General features: G+C 46.5%; 2 protein-coding genes across 8 annotated transcripts in view; both read right to left on the bottom strand.

Moving 5' to 3' along the window:
* Positions 1-6627: 6627 nt before the first annotated feature.
* On the bottom strand, positions 6628-18972 carry LOC104058683 (3 beta-hydroxysteroid dehydrogenase type 7). The gene is made up of 6 exons (XM_009560246.2): positions 18758-18972; positions 16844-16999; positions 14151-14259; positions 11146-11245; positions 10106-10268; positions 6628-9141 (listed from the first exon to the last, which is right to left on the bottom strand). Exons 1-6 carry the CDS (start codon positions 18903-18905, stop codon positions 8708-8710), a joined length of 1110 nt encoding a protein of 369 aa, XP_009558541.2. The 5' UTR covers positions 18906-18972; the 3' UTR covers positions 6628-8707.
* Positions 18973-21430: 2458 nt separating this feature from the next.
* COL26A1 (collagen type XXVI alpha 1 chain) overlaps positions 21431-22799 on the bottom strand; it is a 133289-nt gene continuing 131920 nt past the window's right edge. For all 7 annotated transcript variants that reach the window (XM_054085132.1, XM_054085136.1, XM_054085137.1 and 4 more), the window contains one exon: positions 21431-22285. In XM_054085132.1, the coding sequence (XP_053941107.1) occupies positions 22273-22285 (13 nt within the window). In that variant the 3' untranslated portion in view covers positions 21431-22272. The remainder of the gene's footprint in view (positions 22286-22799) is intronic.

Raw genomic sequence — 22799 nt, 5'->3', positions numbered from 1 at the left:
CGTGTTTGACATAGCTCACATGATCTACGAACTGGGGCCTGGTTTTGATTTAGCTCTGTTTATTAAGCCAACGGTGCTGACATATTTTAGTGCAACATATAAAATCTAAGGCTTTTTCTTAAGCTGAGGAAATGAGGTTATGTGACATTGATCCAAAATGGAGGGGAGTATTTTAGGTTTCGCTTTAACAGACAAGGGAGCCGAGACAAGGGAAATGCCGTCTTTCTCCTGTCCTCCCTACTGAGCCCTCTGCAAATGGGGCAGAAATACCAGGTTTTAGTAAAATCTAACACACGTTTAAAAGCAGATGTAAATGGCTTTTCATCATTTTGTCGTGTGTGCAAAAGACTGTAAGAAACAGTTTAAAATTTTAATCAAGGCAATAAGGAAATCAAATTGATAGGCTTTCTTGAATTACCCAACTCCTGTCCAGGTCTGAAAACTGTCGGAAGCAGATTTTCAAGACCTTGTCCCCATTATATGAAAAAGGAAACTGGGGTGAGAGGGTGGCAGAATGGTGAGCCTTGATGGTGCGGTGATATAATGGGTAGAAAAGAGATTGATCTTCCTGATTTTAGAACCTTATGGAATCCTACCAGTGCTAGAAATGTCAGTTGAGGATAACTGATTAAGGCAATCTAGAGCTTACCGGGACAAAATAGTGATCTGCAGACAGGCAGTGACAGGCCATTAGCAGACCTAGTAATATGGATTTGCATTAACTGTTTGGAGGTGTTTTGTAAGCCCCTTGGCGGCATGTCAAATCACTAAGCTGGTACGTCGTTCCAGCACTGGAGTTACTGATATTGGTATGAGTCCAGAGTTGTGGTTGTGCAATACTACCAAGTCCTTGCTTTCTTTTCTTTCCTTTTGAATGGAGGTCCTTTCCTTGATTTTGATAACAGTGATTAAATTTGGCTGTGCCCACTCATCACTCTGTGCTTCTCGGAAGCAGTTGTGCAACTTCCATTCATCCCTCCACACACGGCAGTTAATTTCCATTATTGAGGTTTCCCAACATCGTAGCAGAGTTGCATTAGTGTGGCTTATCTGTGATAACCAGCGCAAACTAGTGCAGGGAAAGCCATGAACGGAGCCAGTTCTGTTTGATTCCATCTGGTGACTGAACATTACACCATTATACTCCACCAGCGTCACTCCTGCATGTAGCTACTCCATCTCTCAGTTTTCTGCTCCTCCTCACACCTCTCCTGACCCGTGCTGTGATGCTCGCTCTCTGCTTGGATGCCCGCCGGCTGTATTTTGATCCCTGTGTTTGCTGGAATTGCCTGCAACAAGTTACTGTGATCAGTTACTCTGCGATCTGAGCAAGTCAGGTTGTAATTTCACCAAATCCTCTCTGTCCCAACCATGCCTGGCCCAGAACCTCACTACTGCATCTTTCCCTCTCCATCACTTCAGTTGCCCCATGAAGATGGGCTGAAGGAGCTCGTGTATTGCACCGTGTAATCTTGCTGCTAGCTGACATTTCTCCTCCTATTCCTCTCATTTATCTTAAATCCCTTCCTTTTCAGATCATTTCCTCCTGCTCTCAGTTTTTAAGCCTTGCCTTATGTGACTTACTGTCTAGAACCGCTTCCCTCTGGACTCCTCTCCCCTTTCAAATCCTTCCTTAAACCACAGCCACTTCAGCGAGTCCTCCTTTTCCGAGGTGGTAATCCCCATTTATGCCATAGCCCACAAACCTTATCTGGTGTCATGTCATGTACAGCCTCCAAGGTAGTCTGGTGAGGTTTCTGAGAGAGAGCAGAGCTTCTAAGTCCCTTTGAAATGTAATAGAAACCAGGCACCTAATTCTCTTTGGTTTAAAAACCCCAGTTCTTCTCTGGGGCAAGGCGTGTGTATCGATCGAGGTGATGTGCTACAGTACCACTGTGTAATGCTGTGTGAGTTTTATATTGAACCATTCATCATTTCAATGCACAGCAACGCGTGAGTTAAGAGCATGTGCCCAGTATTGAGATGGGCTGATTTAGATGTGTCTCACGGGGCTGGTTCTTGTTCAATTGCTCATTTCCAGATGTGAATTTTGAGAAAGGCAAAGCTTGCAAGTTCTGTGTCTGTCTTCTGTTAAGGATCCCCCGTAGTCAGTACCTATCTCCACATAAGTGGGATTACTCCCAGTGGAAGCAGCAGGACCGTAGACTCTTTGCTTCTCGGTTATTTGCTGTGAAACAGATTTGCTCTTGGTCGTGTCTGCCAAGCAGGTGAATTCCTTCCATTTCCACCGAGGCTGTTGCTGCGAGAGCGCTGCACAAAAGGTGACTTTGAGCATCATGGAAGTGCCAGGAAGGTTTAGCCTGCCGCGTTTCTCAACAGAAGGGAGCTCAAAGCTGGGATTTAAGAGGAAGGTGGTATGGTCATGAAGGGATTTAGGACTAGGATGAGACATGGATGTGACTGCAGGATAGTCGTGTGGGTTGCCGTCCAGTGGGCAGAGCGGAGAGGAGCCATTCAGACAAGAGTGGGTCTGGTCTGACGCCGCCCCTGAGCGAGAGCCTGTTCGTGCAGGGGCCACCAGCAGCCCCACGCTGGGCTCACTTTGGCTTTTATTGAACTCAGTGGTAAAATTTCTGTGGGGAACCTGTCAGGTCCGCAGTCCTGAGCACTCTTGAGAACTTGCAGCCTCCCGATTCCTGATCCATTACAGTTGTTGCTCATGTTGTGATTTAACTCCCAGGAGCACTGTTAGGAGTGGTCTGTGAGAAGAGGGGACTCTGCCTCTGCCTGGTGCAGCTCCCTGGTGACTTTGCCTGGTAGAGAGCGCTACCTGAGTAAATGCAAACTGTCAGTCGCAGCCGGTCTTTAACGAGAGCTGTGCTGGATTCAGCTCAATTAGAAACCCTCTTTGAGGGGAAAAAAACCCCTATCCTGTCAATATTTATCCAGTAGAGTAAAACACAGTAGAGTAGTCCTGGGAAGGAGCTGTGGTCTGCTCCCGCTGGCCTCCGCGCCCCACTGGCCAACAGCAGATCCGACACAGCACGCCTGTGGGGTCTGTTCCCTCATAAAAGAGATGAGAGGTAAGAAAGGAGAGGAGGCTGATTCTGATCGATTGCCAAAATCATAAAACGAGGTGGGAGAGAGAAAGAAAGCCCAGTAAACCCAGGTCTGCAAAGTCCCAGTCCATTAGTGGGAGCATGAGGCCACTCGCACCTGCTGACTCCTGCTCCTGGTGCTCCGCTTCAGGAGCGGTGAAGCTGCTTACAAAGTGTGAGAGTGGCAGTATTTGGGTTCGTCAGCAATGCTTTTCTGAGCAATGCAATATGAGTGAGCCCTTGAGTAATGATGGGATGGCAGGATCTTGTACCCTTCTGCTACCCACCAGGCTGGAGCGCTTCAGAGAGATCCCTCAGTCGGTGGCTCCGGAGCAGAATTGCTGCACTCTGCAGGGCAGAGAGGGTCTGTGGGCTTTAGTTTCTGCGAGCGGGGAAACGAAGGAGAGCCTGGAGAGGATGAGCAGTGAAGGAGGACAGGCTTTCCATTACAGAAGATCTGGATTTATTTCTGTTCATTCGTTGCCAGTCAGAATCCATTCTCTTCATTTTTATTCTTCCATGCTGTGACACCTTTAAAATCCATGGTACATTTAACTTTTGATTTTCATTTAATACTTTCTAACATGATCTAATACAGACAGATTACAGACAGTAAGGGTTCCTGTCCTTCGTTGGAAATACCCTATTTAATAAAATATTGTAAGACAGATTGGGCATTCCATGCATTAAAAAAAGATATACTAAGCTGTGGTGCTGTGGCAGTAAAACTTTATAGACCTATCAAGCTGAGACAGTCGTACCCTCCTGAAGTTTCCGAATCGCTTTGCAAAGGTAGCTGCTCTCCTGGGTTTGAAATGAGGAACGGTTGTAGCTGCAGTTTGCGGCGTTTAATGTAGATCCATGTAAATTGCTGGGGGAGGCGGAGGAGAGCAGTTTGATCTTAAAATACAATTTGGGCTGTTCTCATCTTTTCTCATAGAGGCTGTTTTGATCATTTTTGCCACCTCCCAGTTTTCAAACATCTCGAGTCTCTCAAAAAGTTCTAATACTTTTAAAGATAAGAATCAAATTGTATGTATTTTTGTCTCTCAGTTCTCATGCCTTTGACATTCAGGTTTGCAAACTTCTTCCCCTATCAAAGGGCTTTCACATCTTTCCTTTTATAATTTTTTAAATGAAAACTGACATTCTCATTTGATAATGTGACTCCAGGAGCCAAGACTTTAAGAAAAATGCCAAATACCACAATACTTATGGGAATTTGCAACCTTATTATTAATAATGGGTACCTCTCACTTCTCTTCAAGTCTCCTGAGATTTTGGTGTTTCATCTAAATCCACCCAAATTCCTGTGATCTTTAAATGTGGGGAGAGAGTGGAAAAGTACTTCCTGAGGAGGAGGGCTGATTACAAAGCATAGATCCAGTTTCCAGTTTGAACATCTTTAAACATCAAGTATTTTCAGGTCTGTGGCTGGGTTGCCTGCAATCTTGTGTTTTTCCCTCACTCCTTTTTGCTTTACTGGTAGAATGAAGAATTTGATTTAAGGTTATATGCCTGGAAAAATAAAGCATTTAATTTACGTTTTACAAGGCAGTTATTGCAGGTTAATTAAATATCAATTGAGTGTTATAGGCCATATTAAGATTTATTAATAACCCGGCAGATAAATCTCCTTGGAATTCAATTAAATGAAAATCACATAAAAATATATGTGCAATTTTATTCATATAATGCATAGAACTTGTGAATTATAGTGCAGCATTGTACAATAAGTTGATTAATGAGAATTAATTGCTGAAATAGAGAAAAATCAATTTAAACTTCCTGTAGCAGATGTAAGCAGCGTGGTCTACTTCTCCCAAAGCCTTGGAGAGCTGAGGTTACAGTGCGGTTACACTGCTGAGCTCCACGCCAAGCGATGCATCCCGGACACCTGTGCTTCCTCTCCTTTCACCAGCTTTACCATGGCGTTTGAGGGTTAGAGGAAGGGCCATCTCTGTTGCCAGTGTGTCCCCACTGAGTTAATGGTACGGCTGAAGCTTCCAGAGATGAATGAGAACTGATGTGCTGGTGGGTGTCCCTCACCTTGAAAGCCCACATGGGCTCGTGTCACGGATGAGGTCCCAGTAAGGGAAGGGCTCGTCTGTGTGTCAGGATGCTTGGGAGTGCTGGTGCCGATGGATGATGGAGACTTTTGCCCTTGGTGCTTTTTCAAATCTCTCCTTAAATATTAAGTTCACAGTAGAAACAGTGTGAGCCGGGGTGTGCACAGACTGAGGAGCGCACAGGGGTGTTGGGATTTTCCCAGGATTAGTGCATGGATCTAGGCTCATCAGGGCAAGCAAAGCTTCCGACACTGGAGAGGAGGAGGTTCAGGAGCTGGACTTGGAAAATATCTTTCCGATATTTGCAGAACGATTGTGGCCTGGCGCGCTGCCATCAATTCCCTGCACATCCTGTGTTAAACACTGTCAATATGAGATTATGTCCCAATTACGGGACCAGACTGACTGGTTTAACTCCTACCAGGAATCTATTTTCCTTTATTACTATGCACTAACTCTGTGACTGATGTACCAGACACCAAAAGAGATGGTCTCTGCCCAGAGGGCTTTGGCTAAAAGAAACACGCCGGGAGAAGACAGAACGCAACACAAAATGCAGATGAATGAGTAACTCGGTTGAGATATTCTTTTTAATTTGGGGATTCTTTGCTTGTTTGTGTGTTTGGCTTGAGTTTTAATATTACTAAATTTGCTTCCTTCAGACATTGCACAAGAACAGAGACTTCCATAGAAACTCCAGCGGGGTTAGGCATGTGGCTCTTTGAAGTGTGTTTGCATTGGGGGGTGAGGGCTCAGAGCTGATGTGGGAACACAGGGATTAGAAAACGAAGGGAGAACCACGTTCCAGCTCGGACGACAACTCCAGCAGATGCCGCAGCTCGTGCTGGGGAGGTTTTGCCGTGTTTAACGTACAGCAGGTGTGTCTGTCGGCGTGCTCCTTGCTCACCCTCCCTGCTCCGCCAGCAGAGAATGCATGCATCTGTCTGCTCTGTGCTTCAGCTCTGCTGCTCCCTGCAATAGTTGTCAGGGATATTAGCATTAAATACTTACTGCCTGGCTTAACTAAGGGGTAAGATAGGATTTAATTTGTATGGCTGAAATCCAATTATATAATGGAGCCCCTGGGGGAAGCAGTTATACCTGCTGAAGCTCTGAGATGAGTAATTGTGCACAAAGGCTCCTCTCCAGAAGCAGAAACAGATCTGAAATATTTTTCTTTTCTCTTTTTTTTGCTGCCGCTGTTACATAACAGGGCTGAGACCCTGTGAGGCAAAGCCAATGGCAACCCAGCGCAGGAGAAAGAATTAAAGCACTGCCAGGAGAAAACAAGCTATAATCTGATACAATCGAGGATCTAACAGGAAGTCTGCAGCAGCGCTAGCTTGGAGGAGCCAGAATGCAGGGCAGCCAAAGGAAGCTTACTCATCCTTTTGGAAAACAGCACAGAGGCTTTGCTGTCTAACTTTTCCCCCCAATTCTACCATGAGCAGGGGAAGGGAATCCTCTATCTGCTTTTTTTTTCAAATCTTGGGAGGTATAATAAAAGCTAAGCAGCCAACTAATTCAGATTCTTTAGAAAAAGCCTGCCCTCAACTAGCTCTAACAATCCCTGCTCCTTATCCTGCGTGTCATCTGCATCCTGATAAGCATCAGAATCCTAGGTGATGATGAACAGGACAGGAACAAAAGGATGATGAGGTTCCCAGCAAGGTTTGTGGGAGCAGGCAAGCTTATAAAGCATTGATCTTCAGGATAGCATTGAGTCTTGACAACTGGCCCATCTGATACCTTCCGCAGCTCCAAATCCTGCAAAGGAATGGACCAAGGGCTCTGAATGGGACTGAAAGTGTCAGCTCTTGCTCTCAGACGAGCTTTCTCAAAGGTCGGAGTGCCACACTTAATTTTATTTTTAAAAATAGAAAGCAAACTTTTATTCTTTTCTAACGAGTTCTGAGTGGAAAACTAATTTCCTCCGTCTCTTTGATTACATGCCTACACCAAGATAAAATAATGACTGCAGCCAGCCAAGGGAAGTCCAGAACTCCCAGTGCCACAGAGTGAGGACAAACCTGGATGGCCAGACCCGCCCAGCCCATCCATCAGCCTCTAGAACAACAGCTAAAGCACGAGCCTTGCACCACTCCATCCCCTGAGGGGAAGGTACCTGTCTCGCAGCCTTGCAGCTCCACCCAGTGGCTCTTTCTTGGCAAGAGAAAACCAAGGCTTCCGAGGCATTAAACCTGTCGAGGTCATGAAACCTATCGAGGTCATTAAACCATTGTCAAAGTCAACCTTGTTGAACAGATAACTGACCTCACCATCCCAAATTCTCTATGAGCAGATTTCAGTAGTTTCCGCCCAAATTTGTTGCTTACACGAAATTCTTAATGAATTACCAGAGCAAATGCTTTTTGGTTTGTAAGCTCGTTTTGCAAAGAATTCTCTTACAAGTGTGAATTTTGGTGAAGTTGACTTGGCAACTCACCCAGTATTGCTTCGCTTTCCTTCCTGGGTAATTGCTATGACTAACAAGAAGTGAATTTTGATCATTTCTATCATGGATGTCAGGCTGAAACTTGCTTTTTCCTGGAGGATTGGAGCACTTGTAATTAATATAAGCTTTTATTTGTGCATATGGACACTTTTAGTGTAGGAAAACTTGAGAGATGGGTACATGTTCACAGGGTACAGCAGGCTGATACCAACAGAATTAACTTCAGATTTGAGCCAGTGTTGTAAGAATAGCCCGTTCCTCCAAGCTCCAGTGAAACCAAAAATCTCTGTTGTGCTTACTGTAGGTTTACCAGTATCCCTGTGCGTCTTAGAAATAGAGGAGCTGATAAACAGCCATTCATTTTGCTTTGCTGCTAGAGTGCTGGAAAGTAAAAGAATTTGAGTTACAAACTATATGAACCCCTCCTCTAATCTCGTAGGTGTCAGTTATCCATCCACACAGTCAGAAAGCGAGTCAGCCTATACATGGTTAGCACAAGAGACTGGAAGTTTCTTATTGTAGGGATAATATTTCAAAACAGATGCAATATTCCACATGTTAAGAATAACAGGAAGCATCTTGAAAAAGGTCACACTGGAAAAGAGAATCCTTTATTCTTTGTATTGAACCCTAGAACAGAGGCAGAACTTGCTGGGCTTTTCTTGTCTTCCCCAAAGTTACCCTTGAAGGCCTCCTGAGTGTGTGAGATGGGTACAGCTGTCCCACCATGCCCAGGACCACGGTGAGGGAGAGGTCCATTTGCTGGGTATGGGGCTCACCAGGCTGTGGAACAAAACCCGTTAACTCGTTTTATCAAAATGGGGTTTGCTGTGCACCTTCTCTCTTGTTCCCACCGTGGGTGGCACCGAGGGAAGGCTGAGCCCAACCGGCCCTGCGTCTGTGTGCACTGACCTGCTGGAGGATGCTTTCAAATGTGCCCTGGTGTTTCACGTGACACTAAAAATAGCCGAGTTGTTGGCATAGCAGGAGTGTCCTCGCAGCCCGAGAGTTCTGCTCCGTCTCTCTACCAGGATTCCTTGGTGTTTCCAATATTTCTGCTAAAGACCTGGGCATGTCGTGAAGTTCAGATGAAACCTGATGTGATAAGCTTTCTCTCACACTGGTTAGTTCTTCTTTTCGTGCGGGGGTTCTGGGTGCCCGGCAACTGATTTCAGCCACTGTGCCGTTCTGCGCTTGCTCTCTTGCCAGGTGAAGAGGGGTTTGTACCCAAAATGCCTGGAGGCTTTGTCTGTCTTGTAGGAGAAGGTGGTGACTATCACATTCAGTATAGGCAAGTTTAGGAAAGGCCGTGGCTTCCAGAAAGGGTACAAAATGGTTTTGATTACCCTGTAGAACTGTATCATTAGCCACATCTTCCAGTAAGGGATGTGTGAGCCCAGCTGTACGGAGGGATCCATAGCAGAGAGCAACTGGTGCCTGATCAGGAAACCTTTCCTGGTTGGAGTGTCATCATAGGAATAGTACACTTGTCCGGCGAGTAAGTCTGGTTTCAGCTGCAGGTTCCTTGCTGCAAGAACATGCATCCATGCAACATTTCCTGGAAACATAAAGAGGGGGAGAGAAACAGGTGTTCAGAAGGAGCTATGTTTTCCTGTTTGCTGTAGGAGTGAGTGAGTAGAGTGGGGTCTGCTGGCCTCGGGGCTGTGAGGCGGAGAAAGCACTCATGGAGTTACTCAGCTGTACTGTAGAGAGATTGAGTAGTTAATCCAGACCTCCAAGATCTTTTAAACCTTTGGTCTCCCCTTTGAGCTGGACAATTAATGTGCCTTGTGATACTGGTTCATGTGAAGTGAAAGGGCAGTGCTTTGTAGCAAGAGCGGGATGAATGAGAGGCAGGGTTCAGGGCTTTTATTCCTGGCTATACTGTGAGCCTTTGAAGTCCCTTGATTTATCTGGGCTTGATTCCTCCCTAACAGCATTTTCAAACTACTGTTATCTGCACTTTTGGAAAAAGACATATAAGTGTGCTGCCCTGCGTGATTTAATGGGGAGTTATGCCCCCCTGAAACGCATTCAATACAACAAACCCTTTCTACAGGCTGTGCGAGTAGTTTCTTGCGCTTGCTTAAATCAGTTCTGTAGAGAGCTTTGTGCAAGCACTCTTAGTTTAATTTCTTCTAAAGAAGAAGAAAGTGTCTTTTCAAAATAATTTTCAAAATAGTGCCTGAATTTCTCTTTCTCCCTCTTTGAAACTTTAACGCAGAAAAAGAAAGATTAGATCTCTGTCCTTTTTTTCTTCTGAGTTTTTTTTTCTCTTTTCTAAACAACATCTTCCCTATGTTGAGGGAAGGCAAAAAAAGAAAAACCTTCTGAGGAAAAACAATGTAATGTGAACAACTGTTTTAAAAATTCTTTTAGCCAGTCTAAGTTTTGTGGGTATAAAAATATTTGTGCTTATTCACCATATTTATCTCTCTGCCTTGGAAGGAAGATGTGTAAAATGCCCTGTGACTAAACCAGCCCAGTAGCAGCACACGCAAGCGGATCAATCATTCACTCACCCACGTATGTGTAGTTACGCTCCGTGTTTTCAGGCTCTAGGTAGTCCAACACACCATTTCTGGCTTTGGCAACTAAATACAGCTCTCGAAGAAACGCTGCTTTCTCCCCATACACCGTATTTGCTCGGATGATGCAGGTTGTGAGTTTACTGCCATTGCTCAGCTGTAAAATCAGCAAGGGATGTTAGCAAGTGACGGATCCAGGGAGGAAATCTTCCACGGTGGTATTGGATTTGCCAGAAAAAAAAAACCCCAAAGCTTGGGAATATTGGACTAGAGGAGTTAACCTTTGTAGAGGTCATCTGGACAACTGGGGCCTGGTTTGAGGCCCTAAAAATGCAGGGAGGTGCCCAGTTCAATGATTTTTCTTCTCCGTAGCGCACCTTACACCCATATGATGTTCACTGAGAGATCTGCACAGAGGGTACAGGTGGCGTGAACGCCTTCTGCAGTTGTGACATATAAGCAAGTATTAGCAACAACCAAAACCAGGTACCAGAGGAAGCCACCAAGGCTGGCTGGCCTCAAGCTGTCACCGTGAGAGAGAGATGCGCTAGGCAGTGGCTTAGGACAAAAGTCTTATATTTACAGTTTGTTTTATTCCCTACAAGAATTCAGCTGCCTGCTGACTGCGCTGGGAGTCTAAAAAGACCGGCCAGCTGTCTTAGGTAGGTGGCTGACTCTGGGTACACCAATATTTTTGATTCTTAAATCGCTCAGGCCCATCTGAAAGTGACACCTCGATGCACTCTGAACTAGGTCAAATCGATTTCTTAGGCTCTTTCTGAAGTCACACTCCTCCTGGTGGAGTTAAAGCACAGGCTCAGAGAGCAGCATTCTTTGATCTTGAGAAAGTTTGCCAGCTTTCTGATAATGTGGGAATATCGGCTTTTGGTGAGCTTCGGGCAATTGTGGTTCATGCATCAAGTCAAGGCAGCAGTTGGATACACACTTAGATACGAATCGTGAGGTCTTTCTAACCAGCTCTCCCCTTCCACCCATCCTGTGCTGCAAAACCGTGCTACCGTCAACTTTTGTACCTCTTTTCCATTGGCTTCAAGTATGAGTTTTTCTGCCATGGCCTTTGTCTTCCCATAAGGCAGCTCTACCTCCCCGCTGTATTTGGTGTCCTCGTTTCCTCTGAAACAGATAGTGTGCTATGGTGAGTGTCCATGGAGAGCACAGGGCTTGGAGACACTCATCACAGCATGATTTACTCCACAATCTCTGCTCTCCAGGAACTTTCCACTGGCAGTGAGTCAAATGAATCTGAGATCCTCGCTGTAGTTTGTGGGGAAAAATAGCGCAAGAAATGCCAGGCAGTTCTGTGTCACTAGGCGAAAGTGATGTTACGGGCAGGCTTGCGTGAGGGCAGTGGTTTGAGTTCTGAGAGGAGGATTTGGTTTTGTCTAACGGAGTGACTGAAGGATATGACATTCTCAAGGCAAATTAGCCGCGGAGTTTCCTTTTTAAGCAACTCAGAAGTGGCCGAACAAGGTGTAAAGAGCACAAGAAAGTGGGGAGCAGGAAAATGAGAGCAATCCTAGTTTGGTTTTTTTTCATTAGAGGTAGGAAAAAACCTTTCGTGAGCCATAAACGAAAAGGAGAAGCTGCTGCTTAATTTTCTCACAGAGTTGATTAGATCTGGGAGATATTTGCCAGTGATATGATAGAGCTGCTAGTGGTCTCCTGGAAGACATGCGATCAGCAGGTTTGTTCTGGGGTTATTCCTTCGTCTCCTCCAGCAAATTGTGCTCGAGGGAAAGAGCAAAGAAGCAGATTGTGATTAAGGGCAAGAGGGGCTCACAGCCAGGCTGGAGACACTTGGCTGGCACTGCTCCTCAGCCTCCTAACTTACAGCTGCAAGGAGGAAAGCCCATGGGGTAGAACATGCAACTGGCTTCACAGACACTGAAATAATTCCAAGGAGAACCAAGAAAGCAGCTCTATTCCCCATCAGAGCACTGGTGTTTGGCCCCAGTGGTTCTAGATCAACATTAGTCCATTGCCGGATTGGGTTAAGCAGATTTAGTGGGCTCTGGAGGAGCTGGGGTGTCAAAAAACCCTTGTTTGAAGCATTGGGAAGGATCATCCGTGAAGACCATGTGTCCTTTGCTCCTCTGCTGCCATGACTGGCAAAGAGAGCCTCTCTCCCTCTGTGTGCTGCAGGAGACTCTCTTCACATTTTTAAATCAATTGACTCCATATTTTACTCTCCTAGAGAAACAAACACCAGGCTCTGCCAGGAATGGGGTACCGGTACCACCCCCCCAAGGGCAATAAAGAATTATAATGCTTCTCTTGCAGATGGGGTTTGGATGCCCCCCCTGGCAGGGTTAAGTGGCCTGTGACAAGTTCACTCAGCAAAACGTTTTGTCAAACACCGGCTGCTGGAGAGCAAGCTCTGACTTGGTGTCCGCATTTGACTTTGGTGCAACTTGATTGCTCTTTTCTATGCTCAAATCTCCCTGTGTACAGCATGGATAATGCTGTCACCTTTCTCTCGCCTGTTTGGCAGCCTGGTATCTCGTGTGTCAGATATCCCAGCTGAGATTAGGGCCACCTCGAGCTACAGCAACAGAAATAAATGAGGAGCATCAGAGACAGCCTCCTCGCACACCCTGGGCTTTTATCCCCAAACCCTCCTCTCCTGCCTTGTGTTTACAGGTGATGAGCAAGAGACAAACCAGAAAACAAGCAAGACAAAAAGATGGATTGTGCACAGTTTGTTGCAATCCCAGGAGAGCCCCAAGACAATTAGGGGGGTTATCTAGAAGTTCTAGTTTTAATTGCGCTTTTTTTTTAAATCCAAATTTATTTTTCACCTTGCAAAGCTTTTAGAAAGCAGCAGCTTCACAGAGGTGAAGCCACCTGGTGCTTCTGGGCTGCAGAGCTCTGCTCGCGTGTGGCTTCCCCCACCCCTTCTGAAGCTTGGTAGTAACAAAGAGCTCAGCATAATGCTCTTGCTTTTCAAAACGATCACAGATAACTAAACGCTAATAAGACTGGAGCAGCATTGTCAGAAGGTATCTCGGCAGTGGCTGTCTCGGAGGGATTGAGACTGACAGAGGCATTTTCTGCTACTGTCGGATGCTGAGGTGTGAGCATTATCCCTGCGCCCATCACCCTGTCCAGAGACTAATCCAGCTCCGTCTGTGTCAATTCCCAAGCATGCAAAAGTGAGTTAAATCAAATTATATGAGGAATGATGGAGAAAGGGGACAGAGAAAAAGGAAGGCAAGTGAGATCATGGACTGTGAGGGAGAAGAGCAGAACAGATTGGGTGGGGATGGGGGAGATGAGAAGAGGAGGAAGGGTAGAGCCGCATCACCTGTGCTTTGTCTGGAAAACGGAGCTGTGTTACATTGCCTTCCAGTCATCACTGGGCTCTCTTTTGAGAAAAGCGGTGTAATTTCTGACTGGGGCCTGACCCTCCTCTAACGTTGCGTGATGCAATTCCAATAGCTGAAAATCAACATCACTGAAGAACAAGGACCACTCTTTCTCCCAGCATCACAGGAGAACCCAAGTGTGTTCTGCAAAATGAGTTAAAGACTGGAGGTGGTGGTTTTATTCACATCTGTGGAGGGGAAGGATTGGCAGTTGGTGGGCAGAGAATGTACACGTTAGCTCTATGAGCGCCAGCTCAGATGGGTTTTAGTTTGTTCCCGTTCGTTCCTTCATTACCAGCTAAAGGGCTGTCCTCTTGGGCAAGGTCCTTGAGCATCTGGGACCTTATCTGAAACAGATTTCAGGGCTTAGAGGAGCGGGGCTGTACATACAAGGGACAGTCTGGAGGTGTGGTTGGGTCATACAGCTCTCTACCAACCCTTTCAATCAGTGGTGTCTACTACTGGTCAAGTTTAGTTTGGGAAGAGGCGTGGTTCATGAAGGTGAAGAGGAGCAAAGAAAGAGGTGAGGAATAAACAGGAAGGGGAACACATTTTCTGCTTTGTGGCCACAGCAAAAATCTCCATCTGGTTGCAGTCTCATTGGTGTTTAAACCAGAAATCCAGAGTGATGGAAGCAAGTTGCTTGGCCTTACCTGAACATGGGTTCATGCGATGTATTGGGTCCCACTGCAGCAATGGAGCTTGTGTAGACAACATATGGGACGTTCAAGGTGCAGCAGGCCCTTAGCACATTCTCAGTACCTGTGGGACAAGTTGGGAAGGACAAACAATAACCACCTTGCCTTGATTGCTGCTCTGCAAATCAAAGAGATATCCAGGCTTAGGATCCTGACTGGGAACAGATCCATCTTTTTTATGACTGAAAAGATGCAAAGCCACAGGTCAAGGCTGCACTTCGTGTTGTAGTTGTATGTATTCCTCTGCAGAAATCCTACAGGGCGACTGTCGGGTGAAAATCATTGCAATGGGCTCTTGGTAGCTGCTGAATTTGAAGTACAATAGTGGGAGCAGCTTCCAAGTCCCCACGAAATCTCGATGAGTCTGAAGTGTGGTTCAGTTTGAGAATGGTTGTTGTGGCTGAACTTGTGGGTCAGTGTGTGTGTGTGGTCTTTAAATTATTTATGACTCTTCCAGGGATGGCTTTTGCATTCATCATGACTTTGGTTCAAGCTGATTCTATGAGAACCTCAATAACAGCAGCACAACCCCGGCTGCGTACTGAGGGCCTTCAAATCTGATCTGGCAGATCTGAAAGGATGCTGCTCATAGGGCTGGTTTCTGGAAAACTCCATCCTCTTTACACCTGGCTTATCAGGCTCTGCCTTTGGGCTTTGCTGCAGATCTCGCATGGGAGGGCTTGCAATTTCTCTGATCTCTTTGTTGTTAAGGGCAAAATCTGAAATTATTGAGGAAATTCTGAGCTTAGGATCATTTCAGATGGCAGGAATCAGTATGAAGACCTGGTAGAAAGAATCGATTTACTTTTCCATGAGCCTATCACACTATGTAAAGTTAACTGAGAACCCCTGTTGAGAGACATGGCTGGAAACAGCCGAGTTAAAATCCATTCAGCTCAACAAAAAGCAGATTAAAAAGTCTTTAAGTGACTAGATGGAAAAAAATAATTCTTGTGGAAGAGGGTTCTTCAATCTAGTCAACAAAACTGTAACGGGATTCAGCAGCCAGTGGTTGAAAAAGGAGAAAATCAAAGCAGGAGATGTAAATTTTTGCCAGAACTGGTAATTAACCACCGCCACAGTCGGCATTGCTATGGCTTGACAGATAGCCCAGTAACCTGTAGTCCTTAATTCTGGGCAAAAAGTCTTTTGAAAAGGCATAGGCCAATTTAGCCACAAATTGCTGGGCTCGGGGCAGTAATTGGATGAATTTCTGTGGCCTGAGCTGCGCAGAGGAGCCAGCTTGAGGATCATACACCTGACCTGTCCTGACCTTGGCTTTGTATCCCATAACATCTACAGCAGGTATCAAACAGAGTTCATTTTTATTCTTTACCCTGCTATGATTTTAATAGAAAACTTGAAACTAATCTTTTGATTGAAGTCCTAGAGAGGGCAGCAGCCTCGTTTTAGGGAGGTCTGTGCAAAGCCATCCAAGGGCAAGAAGAAATGCAGAGTTTGTATGAACTGTGCTCCTCAAAGAGGCCACCCAGTCACGCTGGAACAAACTTTGTGTGTGTGGTTATCTGGGAACGTCGCAAAAATCTGCAGGAGGTCTGGTTTGCTGAGTAGGGGAGTTTCCCACTGTTCACTGCCATCCGTAAAACCTCACTGCACTGAAGTACCTCACTCCTAGCAAGCGGGCAGCGAAGGGGAAGATCTCACAAAGCCATTAAAGGCAGCAGGACCCCTCGAGCTCCGGCTGCTCTTCATACACACGCGCAAGACAGGCTCTTAAAAGTATCTGGGTCTGAAAACAACTACAGCAATGAAAAGAAGGATGGAATTTAAATGTTGCCCTTGAATGCCTCAGCAAAGAGTAGGAGCCCTAAGTGGTAATCGAGTTTGAGATATACACACACATATAAAATATATAAAATTCCTTCTTTGTGGTTAACAACTATTTTAGTAGTGAACAGCCTGAGGTGCCACTGGAATTGCTGCTGTAATAGGGATTTCATTATTTTTATAGCCTGTGCTTATTCCCTAGATTTATGAACAAATTTTCTTTAAGCAGATCCTCACCAGACGTGAAATCGGTTTTTGGTAATAGGAAGAAAATGCTGTGGAGTTCAGTTACGCGTGGCTTGTAGGCAGGTAATAGTTCCAAACTCTGCCTGTAATTAAAATAGCATCACTTCCTTATAGCACGGATGCGGATCCACTGCATAGTCCTGCACTGGGCTGTGTTGTAGGGCTTTTTGCCCTGGGAATCTCTGGGAAAGCTATAAGCTGTCTAGAACAGAGGGTAACTTTTATTTGGTGTTCCTGTCACATACCAAAGAGTTTCTTACCCTATAGGCATGTTCTGGATCAACTCAGTTCTGTTAGTAAAAGCTACATCCTTGACCAGAGCCACTGAATAATAACGAAGTCCAGATTTGACGTTACAAGACAAAGCTTTAGCAGCAGAGAGGAGCGGTGTGGCCCATCCTGAGCAAGGGCAGGGGGCAACAGAAGAAACACCCCGCTGGAAAGGAAAGGCCCCCACAAACCTTTCTTGTCTTGTAGTAGAGCGGCAAGTGTGAAATTCAGGGGACAGGGGAGCACAAAATCAGAGAGGATGTGTTTGTCGTAGCATCTTGTATGACTACACCAAAGCGTGTGACTTTAAGGCTGTATTTAATTGCTTGTTTTGAGGAGCTTACCCTCAACGTTGACAGCTTTCATTTCCCAAAAGGGCACAGTGTTTCTGTAGTCCACAACAGCAGCTGTGTGGATAACCACGTGCACGCCCCGCATGGCGGCGAGGAGCAGATTGTAGTCCTGAACATCTCCTTCCATCACTGTCACACGGGTGGTGGCTGGAGAGAAATAATATAACCATAGATGGCAGGGAATACAAACCAGCATCCCCGCCTTCCTGCAGAAGGAGATCCTGCCAGGAAACCTTTCTCCTCTGCGGGGTGAGCTGAAGCACACTTCAACCAACGACTGCTCCATCTCTGTGCCTCCCGCCGGGGGAAAGTCCATCCCTGCTTTTGAACACCAAGAGGCAGATCTGCCTGGTTCAATTCAGCCCAGTGCTTTCCCAGTTTGCCCCAACTGGGTCAGAATAACCGTGACGGTCACTGCCCACCTCTAGCGTGTGTCCAGGGATGGGGAATGGGCCCAGAGCCACAGGACTTACTCCAGAACATGGGAACGAGTGGAGCCACACCAAATAATTTTCTTAAGACAGAAGATTTTTTTAGACCTCTCTGGGGATAACACCGAGTGAGCACTCAGGACATTGCACAGACCTTTATTTAAACTGCAGATGCTGTAGATGGGAAGGGGAAAAAATGTAACGGGATAAAAAAGTCTCATAAGAAATTCCTCCTTGATCCATTCCGAAGTGTTTGTTTTCCTGTTGCCTTTCCCCTCTCCTCCTCCCTCAGAACAGCTGTTCATGCATGGGCACTGTTGGCGTCAGTGGCGCTTTCTGAGCCCCAGGGAAGGGTCTGTGACTCTAACCGTGGGGGCGTTACGGCATGGGAGCCCTCAGTGAACAGCTACCAGGGCAAGGGATAAAAGAGCAGGGTTATTCCTCGTGAACTGGTGACAGCAACAGGGCTGGGGATGGCCCTGCAGGGTTGCCTCATCTTTCTGCTACTCGCTGTGGTGTTTGGCCACAAGCTTCTCCTGGAACAGGGATTAGGGCAACTCCATAAGGTTTAAACTGTTTGTCCTTCAATTATGGGTGTTTTTAAGGCAATCGGCTTCCTACAGCCTGGGGAAACCAGCCTGGTGAGCTCTATGGAGGGGGGCTTCTCACTGTGACATCCCCCTGGAACTCTTTCAGTGTGTCTCCTTCCTATTGGCATCTCCTGACAGAGAGCATCTCCCGTAGTTCTCCCTCTTCCATTCGAAGCAGCCCTGGGCAGTCAGAGAGGGGACGCACCCCATTAAGCAACCAGAGCGCCCCGAGCTGCACTGGCTTGTTTGGGGTGGGTAGTCCCCAATCCAGTAAAACAGATTGCTTTTCCCCAGCATCTCTCTACCATCCGAAGGCAGCTCGCAGAATGTGACCAAATGGATTAATTTGATACCCCCAAGCGTGTTTTCTGGGGCTCACATCTTCCTTTTCACTGTACAGCGCAGTGAGGCTGCTATAGGTTTCTCTGTTATTTCAGTGATTCGTTTCACAGTAGCTGCAGCAGACGCTGAGCTCGGTTCTATTGTCAGGGCATTTTGTTGTCTTTCTGAGAACCGGTGACTGGTCGGAGCGGTTCAGGAGTGTGTGTTTTGTCCCTTTGCTCTTAGTCACACTGGTTGGGCAGAAGGTAGTGGGTTAGCTGAGCTCCCACAACAGCTACTTGGTGTGTGTGTTGCTCCTTACGGCTGATCCCCAGTGGGGACTCGGATCCTCCCTGTGATAGCTCCTGGGGTTACACGCTGTGGATCTTTTTGATTTAGCCCTATGCCGACAAACCTCTCTGAGATGGAAGTTATTCTCTGTGCAGTCTGTTTAATCCAGGTTCCTATCCTAAGCCTGTAGCTGTGGCCTCTCCACCATAACACCAGCTGGCTCAAAAGGAAGGGATAGGGCTGCTACCTAGAAGCTGGTGCCCTTTTCTTACCTGTGGTGAATTTTTCTACTTCTTCTCTTGCTACTGAATCAAAGACTCTGACTTCTTTGATGTAGTCTTGTTGAGACAGGAGCTCTACGATCTTCTCCCCAATGAAACCACATCCTCCTGTCACGAGGTAGACCCAAGCTCCATCCATCTCTGAAGATGTTTTTGTGGTTCAGGAGTAAAGAGAAGGTAGCTGCCAAGATCTTAGCATGCGATGTTCATCTCTCAGCCAATGTTTTCTGAACTAGATATAACGTTTAACCGTTATATAAAGTTCCTGGCTGAACATTAACTCCATCCAGTTACATATAAATCAGTTTTCATTGGCACAGTGGCACAAGTGCTGCCAAAGACACCAAATGCACGGGCCAGTTCCGGGCTCTCTGACTCAACCTTTACCCTGGTCAGTGGGCCGCCTCCAGCTCGCCTTGCTGTGTGGCCACTCGAGGTCCAAAATATTGATGCCCCAATCTCCCCCCGGCACAGCCCCTGCCCGCGGGCCAGGCTGCCGTTGGTGTAGCCTACGCCCCTCTGTGTGCTGCATAAAGACGGTGCCTCCTCGAGCTGCGCTGAGGGCACCCACCTTTAGTGGGAAGAAGAAAGATCTTGTTCCCATGCATTGGAGAACCTCATATGGCTTTCCTGAATGAATCCTTCTGTGAGCTGGAATAGGTACATACGTGCACATGCGTGCAAACGCACATTTAGGAGAAGAAAGTCCTCTCAATTTAAAAAATGCCCGGAAGTGAACGCCACATCCTCTGGCAAATTGTCACAATGGTTAATTTTAATCGTTGTTAAAGAAGTGCACTGCTGCTCTTTATCAGACAGCGGCCAAGATGCCTTCTTCCTGTTATCCAGTTGTGAGTTATGGATGTGCCTAAAAAAATAAGCACCTGGCTTTGTCTGAGGGTGCTTGATCCTCAGAGCTGGGTGGGGTGGGAGGGTGAAGACCTGCCCTCTGGCACGGCTGCTTCTCTCTCATAAAAGGGATAATTAAGCTGGTCCTGATCAGCTCCCAGCCTCTCTTTGAAGCCCAGAAAATTATTTCCTTTAGTGTGGAGTAGTCAAATATTTTCCAATCCATCTTTGAACCCACTTGTCACCATTTTGTGTGAGCTGTAGACAGGCTGTCCTAAAGGAGGAAGCAGTGATTAACAGGCTCATGTAATTTCTGTGTTTACTCAATCTTTATAACGAGTATGGAGTTCGAGCTGCCTTTCTGGCCACAGTGTTGCTTGGGAAGCTTGGGAATAGTCAGTTCCCACCTCGGGATCACTGTCTCCCTGTCCTCAGTCTCCCGGTCTGCGAGTGTGAGTTACGGATGCTGATCAGGGCTGCAGCGGGGCGGCCGTTCACACTGAGGTGACGGACTAACTCTTGAGTTGAGAATAAAGCAAGCCTGGAGTTACCCACTGTCTGGTGAAAATCCTTTAACATAGCCCTCCCCTGGGCACGTCCGATGGGCTGAGATATGGGAGAGCAATTCCAGCTGCGTGAATATAGAAAACAATGTTGTCAGTGCTGCGTTCTGACTGTAGTGCTAATGTTTGTGTTTAAAGAGTAACCTGTGTGTGACTTGCTGCCCAGTGTGTGGTTAATGAAGAGTTAACAGTCTATTCAAAGAGTAACTGTGTTTAGTTTGTATGTATGGGTATTGTTATCAGCAGTTCAACTCTGCCATTGATTTCTCTTGCGCTGTGCTAAGCGATAGGAAAAGCAATGTTTCCCCCTGCTGTGATTACGATCGGTGGCCGTAACGGCCCAGAGACAGACACGGGCCTGGTGCTAATTCAGTGCTTGGCAGCCCAGCGCAGCCACAAACATCCCAAGAAATTAATTTAGCCTTTTATCCAGCAGCTCCCAATCTGTAGAGCAGTGATTAACAAACTGCCTTCCTTGGAGGGCATTCTGTAAGGACAAATCTATTGGAATTGGAGGTGTTAGGACACACAAACCAAGATAAACGCACCCTAAGAGACCAGAGAAGCGCTGCACGGGAACGTTTGGCATCAAGTAACCTTGAAAGTGTCCTCATCAGTGATGCAAAAAGCTGGATGAAGCCCAGGCCTTGACACTACGGACATTTCCCAGTGGTTACAAGACCCGGCCTTTGCTACAATATCTGCAGTATCTGCAGATCTCAGTGTAATCTGATCAGCAGGGGAAAAAACTGGCTGTGATTTACAAATCTTGTTTTTGTTAGGATGTGAAAAACAAGTTTGGGAACCAGAACTGTCACGTCTGACAGGAACAGCCCAGCTCCTCTCCTACAGCCAAGGCTTTCGCAGAGTAAAGCGCCCTTTGCAGACAGGTGGCTGCATCTAAACGGGTTGCTGGGCTCATCGTTGGAAGGTTAAAATCCCCAGAAGTCCCTAACCACATCCGCATCTCACAGGCTGAACTGTCACGAGGTGACGGCTCTGGGGAGCTCCACAAGCCCAGAGGTAAATTCAGAGAAAGCACAAGTCGGCAAACAGAGCGGCTTCTGGAGGAGATGGCTGCCCAGGAGGCACCAGGGGACGCGGAGCGCGTCTGGGCAGTCACGGCTGCATCAGCCAACTTGACTTAGAGCTGTAAGGAAACTTGGGATGAAACAGGCTCCCTGATTTCAGGCTGCAGTTTACTTGTACTTGCTCTAAGGCGTGCAGAGAGAGGACACCCGACATCGCCCTCCGTTACAGCATGTTTATTTCTCAGTGCATTACATGAAAGTCTTTGGTATTTGTGGGTTCTTGAATACTGTTCCCACTCTGCTCTGTAAGAAAACGCTGAATACAAAACGTTCCATATACAGTAAAAAACCCCATAGGAAATAAAGAGCAATAGATATTTTGAACAATAACATAGCGATATGAAAACAGATAACTAACCATGCAAGAGGTGGCACAAACAGGTTGTGTTTACAACAAACGTTAGAGCCTGCCATGAACGAGTTCATCGTGTCAGGTGAGATTTGTTCTTGCTCTAAGATAAGAAATTACACGATTGCAAGGTATGGCATACGGCCGCCCTATAAAAGACCAAACGGTTGTAAAGCTCGTTACAATGAGAGAAGCCGGGACCTTTTGCACACACATGAAACACACCAATATAAATAAAAAAATACTGTGTAAAATAACTAGTGGAAAAGTTACCATTTCCCTGTATGGATGGGAATGTGCTTTGTGGACAATTATAGCACCTTTGCATTGCTCGGTTCCAATGCAATCACAGAAACTGCGAGTAATTTAAACCCCTGTACCCTCAAACCCCAAATGGAATGTAATCTCGAGTAAACCAGAGGCTGTAAACACGGAGGAGAATGGATTCCAAATGAGCTCTATTGAGCAGTGATTCCCAAAGCTGATTGTCTCTTAGAAGCCTTTGTCACAGTGGTCAGGTTAAAATCGTTCATTGCAGAGACTGGGAGCGAACCCCAATCCCAGGGCCGAACTCTCAGAAAGCCGCTCGTGAGCCGCCTGCTCCGCTCCGCCGGCAGCACCGCTCCGGGCCAGCCAAGGATCTGGAGCTGATCCTTATGGCCTGTTCCTGGGAAAGGTGATGGCAGAATTACTGTGGAGTCTGGGGAAGCAGGTGAAGGCTCTTCTCTCTAGTTTATCCCCTTTTCCCTGGGCTGCTATCAGTCCTTTACAGTAAGTGCAAATCAGATACTCTGGAGAAGCGTTCTCGCCCCACAGGAGAACCAGATTGCTGGTGGATGTGAGGGTGCAAGGACTGCAAACATTTTCAGTTGTGCAATGTGCTGCTGCTCCTGGTTAGCTCGAGGCAAGGAAAATGCGTTACTGCTACCAGAATCGATCCAAGTCAAAACCACATCAGAGCTCAGAGAAATATTAAGGAGACTTAAGCATAAAATAGGAAAGGAACACACTGTGGTATTGCACCGTAAGCATGTAGGAGAAAGCGCTAAACATTGCAATTAAAATACATTTCTAAACGAGCACGCACTCAAAAGAAATCCCCTAAGTCACACAGGCATGGCAAGACGTGTTATATGGCCTGGCTAGAATGAATCTCAGTACCCGGCCCGAGAGGGACAGCA

The sequence above is a fragment of the Cuculus canorus genome, chromosome 20, assembly GCF_017976375.1.
Source record: "Cuculus canorus isolate bCucCan1 chromosome 20, bCucCan1.pri, whole genome shotgun sequence".
Lineage (NCBI taxonomy): Eukaryota > Metazoa > Chordata > Aves > Cuculiformes > Cuculidae > Cuculus > Cuculus canorus.
This window is presented reverse-complemented; position numbering and strand designations above follow the sequence as displayed.